The 15,719-nt window shown below is 47.1% G+C and overlaps 8 protein-coding genes across 8 annotated transcripts; 4 read left to right on the top strand and 4 right to left on the bottom strand.

Annotated features, from left to right (window-relative positions):
• Positions 1-2,277: 2,277 nt before the first annotated feature.
• N7447_006920 (uncharacterized protein) lies at positions 2,278-3,459 on the top strand (the record flags this gene model as incomplete). The annotated part of the gene is made up of 1 exon (XM_057231182.1): positions 2,278-3,459. One exon carries the CDS (start codon positions 2,278-2,280, stop codon positions 3,457-3,459), a length of 1,182 nt encoding a protein of 393 aa, XP_057086272.1.
• A 1,075-nt stretch (positions 3,460-4,534) lies between these two features.
• N7447_006921 (HoxN/HupN/NixA family nickel/cobalt transporter) lies at positions 4,535-6,303 on the top strand (the record flags this gene model as incomplete). Its single annotated transcript, XM_057231183.1, has 7 exons — positions 4,535-4,747; positions 4,801-4,811; positions 4,872-4,944; positions 4,995-5,080; positions 5,129-5,407; positions 5,471-5,616; positions 5,678-6,303. 7 exons carry the CDS (start codon positions 4,535-4,537, stop codon positions 6,301-6,303), a joined length of 1,434 nt encoding a protein of 477 aa, XP_057086273.1.
• A 920-nt stretch (positions 6,304-7,223) lies between these two features.
• N7447_006922 (uncharacterized protein) lies at positions 7,224-7,583 on the bottom strand (the record flags this gene model as incomplete). Its single annotated transcript, XM_057231184.1, has 1 exon — positions 7,224-7,583. The coding sequence occupies one exon, from the start codon at positions 7,581-7,583 to the stop codon at positions 7,224-7,226; it is 360 nt and encodes a 119-aa protein (XP_057086274.1).
• Positions 7,584-8,213: 630 nt separating this feature from the next.
• Positions 8,214-8,513, bottom strand: N7447_006923 (uncharacterized protein; the record flags this gene model as incomplete). The annotated part of the gene is made up of 1 exon (XM_057231185.1): positions 8,214-8,513. The coding sequence occupies one exon, from the start codon at positions 8,511-8,513 to the stop codon at positions 8,214-8,216; it is 300 nt and encodes a 99-aa protein (XP_057086275.1).
• Positions 8,514-10,284: 1,771 nt separating this feature from the next.
• N7447_006924 (RTA1 domain-containing protein) lies at positions 10,285-11,279 on the bottom strand (the record flags this gene model as incomplete). Its single annotated transcript, XM_057231186.1, has 3 exons — positions 10,285-10,520; positions 10,581-10,960; positions 11,020-11,279. 3 exons carry the CDS (start codon positions 11,277-11,279, stop codon positions 10,285-10,287), a joined length of 876 nt encoding a protein of 291 aa, XP_057086276.1.
• Positions 11,280-11,803: 524 nt separating this feature from the next.
• N7447_006925 (uncharacterized protein) lies at positions 11,804-13,944 on the top strand (the record flags this gene model as incomplete). The annotated part of the gene is made up of 6 exons (XM_057231187.1): positions 11,804-11,832; positions 11,906-11,977; positions 12,045-12,479; positions 12,545-12,757; positions 12,815-13,074; positions 13,145-13,944. The coding sequence occupies 6 exons, from the start codon at positions 11,804-11,806 to the stop codon at positions 13,942-13,944; spliced, it is 1,809 nt and encodes a 602-aa protein (XP_057086277.1).
• Positions 13,945-14,054: 110 nt separating this feature from the next.
• Positions 14,055-14,691, bottom strand: N7447_006926 (uncharacterized protein; the record flags this gene model as incomplete). The annotated part of the gene is made up of 2 exons (XM_057231188.1): positions 14,055-14,331; positions 14,384-14,691. The coding sequence occupies 2 exons, from the start codon at positions 14,689-14,691 to the stop codon at positions 14,055-14,057; spliced, it is 585 nt and encodes a 194-aa protein (XP_057086278.1).
• Positions 14,692-15,072: 381 nt separating this feature from the next.
• Positions 15,073-15,278, top strand: N7447_006927 (uncharacterized protein; the record flags this gene model as incomplete). Its single annotated transcript, XM_057231189.1, has 2 exons — positions 15,073-15,100; positions 15,127-15,278. 2 exons carry the CDS (start codon positions 15,073-15,075, stop codon positions 15,276-15,278), a joined length of 180 nt encoding a protein of 59 aa, XP_057086279.1.
• Positions 15,279-15,719: the final 441 nt, after the last annotated feature.

A 15,719-nucleotide genomic window follows, 5' to 3' on the forward strand; every position in this document is an offset into this window, starting at 1 on the left:
TACCCTATGGTTTGTTAATCTATGGTACTTTTGGTTAGCGTATGTTTATGGGGAATATTTTTTCTAGAAGGATTTTGGATGGCGAAGACCTGGTATGATCGGCTATGGCGTCAAGCACGACACATTGATACGAGGAGGCGTCAAAGACGTGTGGTTTCCTTATATTCCCTACTCTCCATAGTTCTGCGGGAAATGTCGATCTTCTCGGTTCCTTCGATTAGAGACTGTGCGTCAACAAATTGTCAAAGTGCTTATCTCGCGCTTGTTCCTGGGATCCAACTGTGGAAATGCCCAGTCTAAATGCATAGCAAAGTTTTCAATTACTTGCGCGTCTTTTTGGAATCCCCTGTGCACGAGTGGATGCGAAAGATGGATCGCTCTGAGCCAAGGTCTCATGGGGAGGGGGGGGGGAAACACCAAGGCTGGTACCTAAGTGAGTCGGCGTCAGGAGAAAAGTGCGGGATAGCTCCCCTTGGCTGTCTGGCACCGGCAATTTGAACAGTTTGAATAATATGAGCAAGTGTGCCAAACGGTCGGTTAGAAATACCTCAAGCTCACGTATGATACTCTCGTTTTCTGGTGTGGACTCGGCTATAACATATGGACATTCTTTCAAAGTGATCGTATTGGGGCCTCAATATCCACGGTCCGGATTTCGGCTCGACGATCACCAGAATGGACCATATTTTGCGGCCGAATGGGGTAAATGGTCACAGAAATGGTGTCCCAATTTTGCAGTGTGGGGACTCAGAGACCCATCTGAAGTGGATGGCCGCAATATAAGTTCCTAGCGCTTCGGAGGGTATGAATGATATCCCAGGCGAAGGCAGAATTTAAGAGAATCCAGAATTCAGAGAAGCGACAAGTAAAAAGTGATGATTTTTTTCGTAAACAATGTCTAGGTAATGGAATGTCTGACCTAGTCATATCGAGTTGGAAAGTATATGATCGAGTCGGGGCCTGTCTAAGTATTCAGATAACTTAGATAATGCCAAGGATTGCGATACATAGAAAATCGCGCTTGCTGAGCGTTCATCCTTGATAATCGAGCAAATTAAGCTCAATTTAGGTGATGGCGAAGTGACCTAGAACATGCAGAGCTGACGTGGAAGACCATGGCCCCCAACCAGCAAATCCACCCAATCAGACTCAAGCTGGGGTCACACCGACACAGAGAAGGGAGCCCCTCGTGGGAATCAGGCAGGATTCAGCCTCATGAGAATGCCCAAGAACCAAAGCCACCCGGTTAGATCGGTTGTTCATTCGTTCAGAATCAAGATTCACAGATGCAGGTTGGGACCCACCGCGCTTTGATACACCAGCAACGTGGCTCTGGAAAGGCAGAATCATGTTGCCTCGTGAGGAACAACAGTGGAGGTGGTGTGTAGCCACTATACACCATATGCAGGTCTAGCGCAGTTGGCTTGAAGGAACAAAGGATTGGCTGAGTACTGCCTCTCACATGTGGGAGTCGGCCGCTGTGTTCAGCCTTGTGGGAGCGACGCGTCCCTGCTTGGGTTTAGGGGTGGAATGATGGTGGGGGGTCTATGCTGGTGCAGTCGGGGGACCTAACTAGGAGGTGGCTCGTATTTACTTAACTACATGTAGGTGACACCGAGAAGAGATGCACAATGACGACCCCTGTCGTTCGATAAAGTAGAGTTCAGGACACACAACAACATGTATGCAGTGATTCAGGAGACCGAACCAGTCAAAATCTCATAATATCCGCTGCTACCTCGAAGCTAGTGCAAGCTGCCGTTATCAAGGCAAGTTCCTGTAAACATGTCCGGAGCTAGCAGCTGGGAGACATTCTCAGCCTGTCGATGAATTCCAACGTTACCAACATCCTGGATGGTGGAAATGTGATCAATTATGTTCATGTGGGGGCTATTGTGTCTGCAAATCGAATGCGTTGAAAATGTGCTCTCGCATGCATAAGTGCATTAGGGCAGCGATCAATGGAGGTCGTTTATTGGGTGGGTGAACGCCGCAGCGGTTAGAAGCTTGGGGGTATTTTTATCGCGCTGATCGGAGGATTATGATTCGTTTATTGAAGGTGAAATTTACTATCATTAGAAATATTCAATAATAGTTAATTTGGCCGTTTTCCATGTTAAGACTGAAGAGATGCGGGGGAGTTAACTGTTGTTCTCCTGAGGTGGTCCCTATATCAGAGTCTGGCGGCAGTCGAACATCTGGAAGTCTTCAACTTCTACCTCTTCAACCAAAAGAGGGGATTCCCCTGTATCGAATCTCAAATCCCTAAATCGCATCATGGGCGTTATGCGTCTACCCCGCCCAACGGGCATCTATGTCCCCAATTCACCAAGAACCCTCACCAACGACATGATCTCTCCACCACTCTCTCCAGAATTCAGCTTCGATTCCGAGACTGTCACGCCCTCCCTCCTCCCAGCTCTAGAATACATCTCCACCAAACTCCAACAAAGAATGATGCACGTCACCCTCCTCATCGGCCGCGGAAAGCCCTACCCGACCGGTCAACCCTCAGACCTAATGATCATCCCCATTCACCCAATCGAGCCACAAGCATGGCGAGTATTTGAGCGCGCCATTGCCAAAGGCTCGAAAAAGTTCTCGCTCGGCCCCGGCTGGACCGACGCTATCAGCCGCAGCCAGTATGAGCGCCAGGCAAACGACCACCTTGTCAAGCAATCCATCCTCCAAAACGAAGTCATCTTCAGCCAGGAGGGCCTAACTCTCCTAAACATGGACCGGATCTATACCTTCAAGCGTCGCATGTGCATTCTCTCTTCCCGGCCCTTCTCCCGCAACGACGAACAATCAATGTCATCCTGCGTCCGGCTACTTCACCGCATCGTCAAGGATTTCTCCGATCGTCCTTTTAGTAAAGCTTTCTTCCATCGCGTCTATGAGCAGCTCGATGTCCCCGACGAGCAGCTCACTGCCGTCGCACTTGCGTACAAGAGTATTCACAGTCAGGATGCTATCATTCTTCCCGTCCAGGTGAAACCTCCAGCTCCAGCGCCAGTTCCAGCCAAAGCCGATACCATTGTTCCAGCAAAAGCTACCGTTCCAGCAAAAATTCCAGTCAGGGTCCAGACCATTGTTCCAGTAAAAGCTATACCCATAGTCCTGTCTAAAGTCCAGCCAGTTCAAGCGAAACCCCAGCCCAAAGTTGAACAAGTCATTTCGAAGCCCAAGGCTGATCCCATTCTTATCCGGGCGAAGGCTGAACGCCCTCGTGAAGTGAAGAGATCACCCATCCAGACTGTGCGTGGTCGGAGACAGCCTCCACCGTCGAAGATGCGAGGACAGAATAAGCGTGGGCCGAAGACGCCTCTTTCTGCGTCGGATGTTACTCCCATCACGCGGAATGAGTGGAATATTCTTGTTAGCCAGGATATTCGAGTGCAGCCTAGGGTTACCAAGTGGACTCCGTCGCCGACCGTGTTGGCGTTGGCCGCTGCTTGAACTTTGACCTCGATCCGGTTGTTGCACAAAACAATTCGCTGTTATATCTATAACAAACCCCCAGACATTATCGTGAGGAATAGGTCTCGGTCACGGTTCACATGCCATCCTCCACGCTTGTTGGGTCTGGCTCGAGTTGGATCATCAAGACACAGATGAGAAAACATCTAAAGTGTGCTGGCTAGATCATCTCGATGTCTTCTTCGTACCTGATTCCACCAATTCTGGACCTTTATCGGCCATTTTGGTGAAGGACAGATTAGCCCTTGATATACTGGGCGCGAAAAGACCCCGGTATTTAGACGCCAAAGGCTCATCTTGGCACCCTAATAATTATATGATAATGATTTCCAAAGCTCCTGGACATTTCCAATGTTGCGAAATCCAATTCACGGTGTACATAGTTCACTTGGAAGATATCAATACAAAATTTTAATCACCAATCAGATAATAGCCAGATATCCATGTAGAATCATACCAACAAGCCGTACAATAATCAAATATCCCCAACCCTCATTAGAATGTTGACATGAATCAGCTACCTAGTTTGCCGATCTCGGGAACAGCCATAACGTGGCCCCGCTCAAATTCGGCGACCGGCGAACTGAGACAGCCACCTACTCATGTCCACCCAATCACAGACACGGGAAAAGATTTATAGTGGGTGTCGAACGTCAAAATTGAAGCATTGGCGTTAGCACATGGGAATGCAAGCTGTGAATAATGACAGACATTTCCTATCAGCATCGGAACTCGCCGCGACTCTGTCCATATAGCTCTACTGTCTATAGCACACAACACGTGGACTTCTTGCATGGGAGGTGGACATTGATACTGACATCTCGAGTACCCTCGAGCACCCTAAGATTTAGGTAATTTCCGTAGCATCCTCCATGTGTTGACTGGGCATGTAGGCTTGGCAGATGTAGGCTTGGCGCGGTTATCTAGGTTTGAGAGCTGCAGGCGTATAGGAACCCCTCCTCGGTGTTTTTTAAGTCTTTTCAAGTGAAAATCTCTTCAAGTCGAATATCCCCAAGGTACATTTAGATACAGAAATTTATTCTGAACATCTACCATGTCGGCATTCAATGAGCCTGGAGATACACCTGCAGACTCACGTAGTCTAGATAGCGACCGCAAATGGAGTCTGCAACCTCTTCTTCGCAGTGCTGAGCGCTCGCATAGCAAAATGCCCGGTATCAGGAAGATTCCTCTTCGAGCCATTGGAATTATTGCATTGATTGCGTTTTTGAATATTCTCGTTTGGGTTGCAGCGGCTATTGTGCTGGTATGTTTTGATAGCTTGTGTGACATTGGATTGATTCGCTAATGCTTCTATAGAGTTACCATCCGTGAGTCTTCATTTTTACCTGCTTAAAGCTCATTTTATATACCAATTGCGCGGAATATAGTTCGCTGGTTTCTACAGCCGCCCTTGCCTATTCTCTTGGATTGCGACATGCATTTGATGCAGATCACATTTCTGTATGTTGATTTCAACCTGGAAATAGACCAAATCATTAACAATGCTATAGGCTATCGATTTAATGACCAGAAGACTTCTGGCAACGGGACAACAGCCCGTTACCGTGGGAACTTTCTTCTCGCTTGGTCACTCAACGTGAGCAGTCACCTCATTCTATATCAAGTCAAATCTGACCTAGTCTAGTATCGTGATTATCACGTCTATTGTCGTCGCAGCCACAGCAGCAGCAGTCTCTGAGCGCTTTGACAGTTTCAGCACGGTCGGTGGCATCATTGGCACCTCTGTCAGCGCTGCCTTCTTGATCCTGCTTGGTCTTATGAATGCGTACATCCTGTATAAACTTGTAAAACAGATGCAAAAGGTCTTCAGTCTCCCCGAAGGTCACGAAGATGAAGCATGGAAGATCGAGGGTGGAGGAATCCTGTTCAAGGTATTGAAGAAGATGTTCAAACTAATTGATCGGTATGTTCTTTGTTAAATTATTGATCATCCACATGTCTGACAAATGTGCTTGTTCTTGCCCAGTCCATGGAAGATGTATCCCCTTGGGATTCTGTTCGGTCTTGGCTTCGACACCTCCTCCGAAATCGCTCTCCTTGGAATCTCATCCATCGAAGCAGCCAAGGGAACCTCCTTTTGGGTGATTCTCATTCTCCCGGCGCTATTCACAGGTCAGTATCCTCACATGCAGCCCCATCACTTCGCCAAGGGTCTTCGACTAACCCCTCCCAGCCGGCATGTGTCTCCTCGACACAATTGACGGAGCCCTAATGTTCTCCCTCTACATCCAACCGGCGGCCAACTTCCTCCCGCAAAAGCCAACAAGCACCATCTCAGACACCTCATCAACAGCCAGCGATCCAGACGAGCTCCCGCAGTCGCGAAACAACCACCGCGATCCAGTCGCATTCCTATACTACTCAATCGTGCTAACCACGCTAACTGTCATCGTGGCGATTGTGATTGGCGTCATCCAGCTGCTCAGTCTCATCCTGAACGTCACAGATGCCAAAGGCAAGTTCTGGGACGGTGTTCAGGTCGCTGGTGACTACTACGATGCTATTGGCGGTGCTATTTGTGGTTGCTTTATTGTCTTTGGTGGATTGAGCGTTCTGGCCTACAAGCCATGGCGTAGATGGATGGATCAGCGACATGGGAAGAATGTCGTTGACGATGTGGAGAGGTATAGAGATGACGATGTTTCTCCTGCCGATGCCCCTGGTGGTGGTATCATTGTGACTGAGACAACTGGTGCTCAGCACAAGGGCACCACTACTGAAGTTACTGGGAAGGGGGCTTCGCCTCACGTTGCTATCAAGGAGACTGGTGAGTCGAGACTTGAAGATCACATCGTCTAGGTGTTGCTACATCCTAGCTAGTGAAACTGGTTCATATAAACTGGTTGGTGTTCTTGAAATCCAATTGTTCTTAATATCCATCTATCTTGTCTCGTAGACTACAGCTGTACGTACCCAAGTACGGCAGGCTTTTAGGTCCACCACGCCAACACTTTTACCGGGGGCTTAACTAGCTGCCATGAATCGACATTTATGCATATACACATGTGTCTCTCAAAGGTCTGGAAGTAGCTCGTATCAAAGGCACCCTCGCATTATATTCTAAAAGATCCCAGTCAAGATCGATAGAAAGATGATAACAAAGTACATACATATGTAGGTTGGCGGAATGATCCCAAAAAATTGCCCTACGCGTAGACTCTGCAGCTGTAAGCTTAGAAGTACCCAAGTAACCAAATAACTTGTGCATTTCCCAAGGGGGAGAAACAGGTACTGCCTGAAGGCTCTGTGGGTTTACCCTAGTCCCTTCCTAATCAAGAAGGAGCCTTGGGAATCGTCACCTGCCACAGTTTCCTCAGGGCCATCCCAATGAGGAAGTGGTATTCCAAATGAGGAAGTGGTATTCCTAATTAGGAAGTGAACTTAGGATAGTCACCTACCTCAGTTTCCCCAGATCCTTAAGCCACTGAAAAGGTATAAATACCCCCCTTCCCCCATTTTTCTCTCTCTTTGTTTTCTTCCTCCTTCACATCTCTTCTTTTCTTTGAGTCTCCACTTCCACCTTTGAAAGTTTCAGCCTCCACCATGGTCTCTCTCCACTATGACCTCTGTCAACCTTGACCACATCAACCTTGGTCATCCACCATGGACCTTCCACCATGACCACTGTCCACCTTGACCACATCAACCTTGGTCATCCACCGTGACCACTGCCCACTTTCAACAACCTTCCATCAGGGTCACCTTCCACCTTGACCACATCAACCTTGGTCATCCACCATGGACCTTCCACCATGACCACTGTCCACCTTGACCACATCCACCATGGACCTTCCACCATGACCACTGTCCACCATGACCACATCAACCTTGACCACATCAACCTTGGCCATCCACCATGGACCTTCCACCATGACCACTGTCCACCTTGACCACATCCACCATGGACCTTCCACCATGACCACTGTCCACCATGACCACATCAACCTTGACCACATCAACCTTAGCCATCCACCATGGACCTTCCACCATGACCACTGTCCACCTTGACCACATCCACCTTGGTCATCCACCATGGACCTTCCACCATGACCACTGTCCACCACGACCACATCAACCATGACCTCTGTCTACCTTGACCACATCAACCTTGGTCATCCACCGTGACCACCGTCCACTTTCAACAACCTTCCACCATGACCACTGCCCACTTTCAACAACCTTCCATCAGGGTCACCTTCCACCGTGACCACCGTCCACTTTCAACAACCTTCCAACCTTACCACTGTCCACTTTCAATCACCAACCTTCCACCATGACCACTGTCCACTTTCAATAACCTTCCATCAGGGTCACCTTCCAGTATGACCACTGTCCACTATGACTACATCCACCTTGGTCGTCCACCATGTCCTTGCACCATGGCCTACCATCATGACAACTCCGAATTATGAGAACTTCTTGTGATATCAATCGATGCATCCCAAAAGATGAGCCTCGCTAACTTGTTTCTAGAAACCTTCGTCGCCCTCCCCCATTTCTGTCTCCTCCCTTCCTCCTTCCCTATCTCACTTCATCATCTGATCATCCAAAACTCTGACTTGTTCAGCAGCCGATCCGTCTAGTCGACATCCTTGCAGTGGAAGGACTCCGGCCCATGTTATGCTTTGGCCTTCAAGAGGAGGAAAGAAGAGAGGCGGTCTTCGGTCGACAAGAGTCTCCGCAGGAGTGTCTCTGGAGGAGACTTCTCGTCAGGAAGAGGTGCAGCGTGTACCCAAGGGAAGGAGACTCTGAAGACCGTCTGCTGCGGGTGGTAGGGCAAGCAAGCATCGACATTCGACAATCCCATTTGAAAACACAATCTTGGACAATCCACGTTCGCCAACCAAAAATGCTTTGACCTTCAAGAGGAGGAAAGAAGAGAGGCGGTCTTCGGTCGACAAGAGTCTCCGCAGGAGTGTCTCTGGAGGAGACTTCTCGTCAGGAAGAGGTGCAGCGTGTACCCAAGGGAAGGAGACTCTGAAGACCGTCTGCTGCGGGTAGTAGGGCATGGTCAAGCATTGACATTCGACAATCCCATTCGACAATCCACTGCAAAGCGACTCGGACGGAAACGGCTAGCTGTCACGAACACGATTCAATTATGGTCAATCCCCTCTCTTTACCCTCCATTTTCCCCTTCCTTTCACTCATCACCTCGCTTCACTCACCATGTTCTCCATGAGCCCCCACGCCAATCCTTGCGCTCAAGCCTGCAACCAAACGGCTTCATCAACTCAGCCACCGCAGGATCAATTTCTCCAGCCAAAATCCAAATCTTCCAACCATCCACTACAGGCTCGACTGGTTTTACAGAATTGAGATTCCCATGATTCATATATTTGCGCAGCAGGATTGGATGTGGGGGCTGCTTTCTTTCCTACATTCGAACATTTTTTGCCATGGTTCCAAGCTGGTGAGGATGTGCAAAAAAACTAAAAAAAAACTAACCATTGCATGTCTCATACATTTGTTTAATCTTGCTCTCACGCACTTCATAGAAAGCAAACCAAGGAACTTTCATGCTCATCTCTTAATTTCAACTCGAAAACGACTTAGTCTTCAATGTAATTGATCACCGCTGATCAACAGTATTCAAGGAAAATTAATTGAAATTGCTAATTTAATGTGCCATATCCGCTCATTGTACCGACCAGAGGTGATACCAATGATGATACAGCAGATGCCGGAGAACACATATAGAGGGCATAGCAAAACAAAGGTCATCGTGCTGCTAAAGCCGAGACTTCTAACGACAGTGGGAAAGAAGTTATTAAAGCCGCAGACACTTAGATACATATTCTGCATAAAAGCCAGCAGGTACACGCGCGGGTCGGCCATGGCTTACTTCAATCCGGCGAGAGCGCCTTTAGACTCCTCCCTATTGACCGTGTCCCTTTGAATCCGGTCGTAGGCAAGTTAGCGCTCTTCTGGAGTCAACCATCGTGTTGTTATTGGGTGATCGGGCAGCATAAATATGCCGAGACCTGCAATACCAAATGTAAATGCACCCTCGATAATAGTGTCGCTGTTATAGGATCTATTATATCCTACATAACACTAAATAAGGGCGCAAGATATATGGCTTGTTTCCTCTTTGCTAGTGGTGCATCTGTTGTCAATTCGGTCATTTTGGGCTGGGTCTCTGCCACACTAGGCCAGACGCCAGAGAAGAAAGCCGCTTCTATTAGCTTTATTAACGTTATGGCGAACGTATCTTATATCTATACGGCCTACCTCTACCCAAAAACTGATGGCCCTCGTTACTTGACTAGAATGTCGGCGAACTCGGCATTTGGCATTGCAACTATTAGGAGTGCTTGGGCTTTGAGGCGGTGGCTGCAGAATATAAACAAGAAGATCAGCAGGGGTGCTCTACCTAGTGCTGGTAATGTTCTTTATGCCTATTAAGAGATTATCGAGAATGATCTTGTCCCGTGTTTTTATGTCTGTGTTAAATAGGAAACATGAATTTGTCTACGGTTGACGTTACCTTACGGCGATATTTAACTTTGAGCTGATCTAGGGATTCTCTGAGAAAACTGCCTGTCTTTGAAAGCAGATGTTAAATGATGCAAGTGCGTCATATACTTATCTATAAGCCAAATAATCTAAATCTAAATCCCATCAGTCACTGCTGTACAGAGCCTAAAATAGCTCCTCCATGGTTTCAGTTAATATCCAATAAGCATTCTCGTGCGCATCATGATTCACATTAGCGGCTTAGAAGCCGCCAAACCCATAGATTCATAACCAGCTTTGATCCGCCATTCTTCTTGTGGTTTATTTATCCGCCATTTCCATGTCTCGTGAAATTGCCTTTTGCGTTCTCCAATTTTTACCCACAAGCAGAGCTGGATGTAGACCAGTCAAGCAAATACACGCAATTGAAACCATAGCGCCTTCGAGGATCATCAAGGCTATCTCGTCGTTGGCCAATTTACTTTCAAATCCACCCTGGAGCTCGGCCACTCGGAATGAAGATCGAATCAATATAGTTAGAACGGCAGATGTCAAACCTGATAATCAAACTCGAGTCAGTGGAATACCCATAGAAAAGATCGAGGTGATATACATACCAAGCAAAAACGATCTCCTCATCCAGCTTGCCGGCCGTTTCTGAGTAGGGGAATGCAGGCGTCTTCCTCGTAAAACCCGGACTCCATACTCAATCGCTAGAATAGAGAACACTACCAGCGATGCAACTTGAAAGACCAGTCCAGCTATCATGATGTTGACACCAGTATCGTGAAGTGACTGTTCATCGGCAATTGAAGTGATGGCTCCACCGGCCGCTTGCAAGATCAGGGAAATCAAATCGCAAGTCACGAAAAAGTAGGTGTAGGTTCTTGGTTTCAAGCGTGAGAACTCTTCGCCGTAAACTGTAATAATACGACCGAGGCATAGATATATTCCAGCTGTGAAGAATGCCGGGGCAATGGTGAGACATATCAAGTATCTAATATATCACGCCTCGGTCAGCATATATTCAATCATGTGGTAGGCTCGGTAACTTACATCAAGAAAGCATCGAAGCTGAATGGGTTATCATGTAAGAGAATTCGGCCCAAATATCCTATGATCTCCAATATAAGGCCCGCGACCATTGGCACCATGAAACTCCAAGATCGAAATACGATACCCGTACCGATCTGTCCAATGAGTAAGATGGCGAAAAGAGCGAGATAAAAGATGTTTCCAGCCATGTTAGGCCGATACTGGATGTAAGCATCACTTAACGGACATGTTTGCAAAGTGCAATCATCCGTATTGGACATGGTCACGTATAGTAAAGAACCTTGGAAGATTAAGTAGGCTTAAATGAAGTTTGAAGACAATGAGTGCTGCGATTAAATTGATATTAGCAAATCCAGGATAGATTCGTCACTATTTATGTGCAGACCCAAAGATGTTTGACGCTGCCTATTCACAATCAATAATCATTATGAGGCTGTGTGGGTATTTTTAAAACTTCAACTTGAGGTAATCTCACTCCCAAATCCTTCGAATTTATAGTCAAACCAATAATCAACGCTGCCATGAAGATTGATACGATATAGTGGATCCCAAGTTAAGCCGTTGCCTGGCGGGTCACTGATGCCAAGACCTTTGCACTTCGACCGTGTCCTTGTCCGTGTCCGTGTCCTTGTCCGTGTCCTTGTCCTTATCCTCTTCAACTCGCCCAATTTCCTTGTCCGGATGTACCTTTCACCAGAACAGATTGACTATACTCAATTTGGAACATGGCATCTACGTCAGGACACATCAAAACTTGTCAACACTGTGCTCGTGGCAAAATCCGATGTATCCGAACTTCGGATTCCTCTATCTGTGATCGGTAAGTAGTGAAACTCGATCATCATTTTATACTCAACTATAACCATATTCTAATATAAGGTATTAGATGTCGCCGCCTTGATAAAGAGTGCTATTTTCGGGCCGCTCGACCTCGTTACAACCCCGATAAGAAGGGGACGTAAGGCTCCCAAATTACATCTGATTCGTGACAGGGAATATAAGCTGACGGAAGCTTAAAAAATCAGACGAGTCGAGGCTCTCGAAGCCAAAGTGGATCAGCTCTTAGCGCGAGTCGTTAATAGCCAGCACACTAAACACCAGCCTGATGTTCCTTTAGCCCTGTCTGACCCGGAACTTCATTCCATCCCAGATAACCCCCGAGATGTTATTGATCGCGGGATTGTGAGATTTGATGATGCCGTCACTCTTCTTGAATCTTTTCGGGAAACCTTGATGCCATGTTTTCCATTTATCTATATCGCACCGGAAGTGACGCTTGCTCAGCTGCGAGCGGAGAAACCGCTTCTCTTGCTGGCTATCCTCAAGGGCTCATCATACAAAAATGCAGCCACTCAGCAGATATTGGAAGAAACATTCCAAACAGCAGTTGCTGATCAGATGATCTTCGCCCATAATCCATCCATGGACGTATTGCTAGGACTCCTTGTGGCTTTGGCATGGTGAGTCTAATTTAAAGTGGTTTTATTGAAGACGGCACTACTGACTCAAAGCCTCAATATCCCAGGTTACAGCATCAGTCTCAGCATGAAAGATTTTCCAGCTACCTTCATCTTGCTTGGAGTATAGTCGGTGATTTGCGGCTTGACCGGTTGTCGGAAACCCAATCATTCTATTCACGGATGGCTATGAGCAAGGTCTCTTCAGATGAAAACAGTAGTAGACACTCGGTGAACGAGGGAAGACGAGCTCTGATTGGATGTTACGTGCTATCCTCATCGTCAGTAACAATGCCCAAATCTCCCTAATATTACTGACTGAGTATGGGTGTGTGCAGTCGCTCGACAATATTGCAAAAGGATCGCATGATAACTCGGCTGTCATATGTTGAGAAGCATGCACTTGAATTACTATCAAATGCTGAGATTGCCAGTGATCGCTGCTTAATACAATTAGTAAAATTACAACAAATCTTTGAACGGATCGATGATGCTGTGGTCACTACTGCGAATCCAGTACGAGAGGTTGATATGCATGCATTCCAAACCGAAATCAATGAGTACAGAACGACCTTGTCGGCAACGTTTTCGAACAATTGTAAGTGACACCGCTTGTGAGTTTGATTGATTAGACTGGAACTAATACTAACTCGACGTCCACAACATAGCCCTACTACAATTTCACCTACACACTCTACAATTGTTCCTATGCCAGGCTTGCTTATTTGATAAACATGAAACAGCCAACTATTCGGCTTCGTCCGCGCCTCGCTCCCATGCAGACTCAGGGCTCTCACCACATCTCCAAAGCGACCACCAACCGTTAGACTTATCACCCTTCCAGGTTGAATTTCTCAATCGCGGCATGACTGAAGCAAAGAAATTCTTTGATTACGTTTTCACATTCGCTCCGGATACTTTTCGACTGATCAGCTATACGCAATGGCTGCAAACAGGTTTTAACTTGGTCCTAGGCTGCAAACTGGCCGTCACGGGGGCAAAATACGCCCCACGCAATCCACATGTTCGTGCCCTATGCTCGGCTTTGGATATGCCACACATTCTGCGGGCCGTGTTGCAAAGGATCCAATGGCTCAGCAAGGACAGAGGGACTGTAGATGGGAAACAGCACTCCAAATACTTCTACGAGGCATGGCTGTGGCATATTCTTGAATGGTTCGAGCAAAAGTATCACCTGGTGCCCTCTGAAGATACGACCCAAATACCTACAGGATTACCCGATGGCGGCCTCGGGCCGTCTACTTTGGCCAACAGCGCAACCTCGCAGGATGTCCCCCTGATGGGTGAAAATTATGGCGCCACACAAGTAGCACAGGTAGATGATACTGCCTTATGGCCGGACTTCCTCTGGAACATAAGCACGGATGACATACTCAATGGGTATATGGGGTTTCCGGATATGCCGTATCCCACATTACAGCCTGGATATGACGTGCCACTGCCATGAGAACAAAAGACATTGACACTATGCGAATGCATAACACCAAAAGAGACCAAATAAAGAAACCAAGAGCTTGTTCCCGCGGTGGCATCGCTTTAACTCAAATTTGTTGCTGTTTACACCAATAATCCAAGCTCAACAGGAGCTGATTTGATTTGGTCCTCTTGGATCTCGCGAATCAACGCATTACTCAGGTAGTCTTCCAGATCCAGATCCATGTATCCGCTGGATGCCCATTCCCTTCCTGAGACAAAGAAGGAATGCCCATTGATACTCCTGACGCTGAGGATTCTCAGCAGGCACTGAGTTGCGTCTTCCGCCTGTGCAAACTCTACCCCAACACTGGAAACATGCTTGAACGCCTCATCCGACAGAATGTTTGTATTCACATACCTTGTGACTTGATCAGTAATCGTACTTCTCATGATAAAAGGGCCGTGCTTACCATGGGGAGATGACGTTGACCCGACTACCATAGAAGAAAGCAGTTCTTCTCAATGAATGCATGATCCCGCGCATGGCCCATTTGCTCACACAATATTGAGGGGCCCGCGGACAGTCCAAAAATGCTGCCCCTGATCCAATCAAAATCAAAGATGTATCTTCTTGCTCGGGTGAGTTTTTCGTGCCATTTTGACGGGTGAAATGGTGGGCGCAAGACCCAGGAAGAATGGATCCGTTGCAGCGAGTAAAGGGAGAGAGTCTTTCTTTACGGTGGTTATCTCTCACTACCGACGAGACGAAAGATATCATAACACAAATTGCAGATATAGAGAGGAAGATTTTTGTCTTCCATTTTCCTGCGTATAGAAGCTTATATCACAATAAGGACCTTAACGGGAAAACCCAGATACCAATCGTAGAGAATTTCTGTATCGGCCCTATATCTACTAGGCAGTTTTGGCATGGTGAACAAAGTAAACTCGAAATTAACCGTAGACCCTATACGTTCGTCCCTTCCCCCTTCCCCCTCTGTTCTTAGGTTTCAGAAAAGTAGTCCCCATGACCGGGACTAATTATTGTCAGGCCTTTCACCCGAGGACTATATTACGTCCGCGGCTCGCCGAGAGATAGCTATCATTCAGCACCACACCAAAGCTCAGCCTCGCTAAACTTTTCTTTTACCGACTAACCATGACATTCTTCCCTCTAAGCACGCCTCGTTACTTTCGCGATTCCTAAAATTAGCGCCTTATATAATCCGGCCAGGTTCTAACAGCGTTCCGACGCTGAGACACCCTGATTTAAGTCTAAGCAACATGTTATTAGTACCTAGATCAACCAAAATCATCAGTATCATCGATTGGCAGGATACTGTGATATTCCCCCGCATTATGTGAGCACGATTCCTCCTAGCCTTAAAGTATGCATATTCCATCTCTTCCCGATGGTTTCGATAATATAGGAATCGAACAACAGAGACAATGCAGAGCCGTCTTTCGCTTAGAAGAGGCCAACCTTTACTACACAGCCGCGACAGGCGTACATAATAAGGAACATATAAATTTGTTAAGACTTCTTATCTCGGAATGCGGCAGTATCTCCTTCGCCAGATGGGGTATTCATAGGACGCAGACATATTTCATATTTAACTTACGTGCTTCGTTAGTAGGTATTACGACTCCATCGGTATAGAGCAGCATCTCCTCGGCCGCTTATCCGGTTATATGCAGCGATGAAGAACGAGAGGCTGCCATGGTGGAATCGCAGGAATAGAATGAGTCTGAACAGCTATTATCCAAGGTTAGAGAGCACCTCGATATAGATCTAGAAGGCGGTAC

Source organism: Penicillium robsamsonii (assembly GCF_028829455.1).
Source record: "Penicillium robsamsonii strain IBT 29466 chromosome Unknown utg000003l_segment0_segment0, whole genome shotgun sequence".
NCBI classification, from domain to species: Eukaryota; Fungi; Ascomycota; class Eurotiomycetes; order Eurotiales; family Aspergillaceae; genus Penicillium; species Penicillium robsamsonii.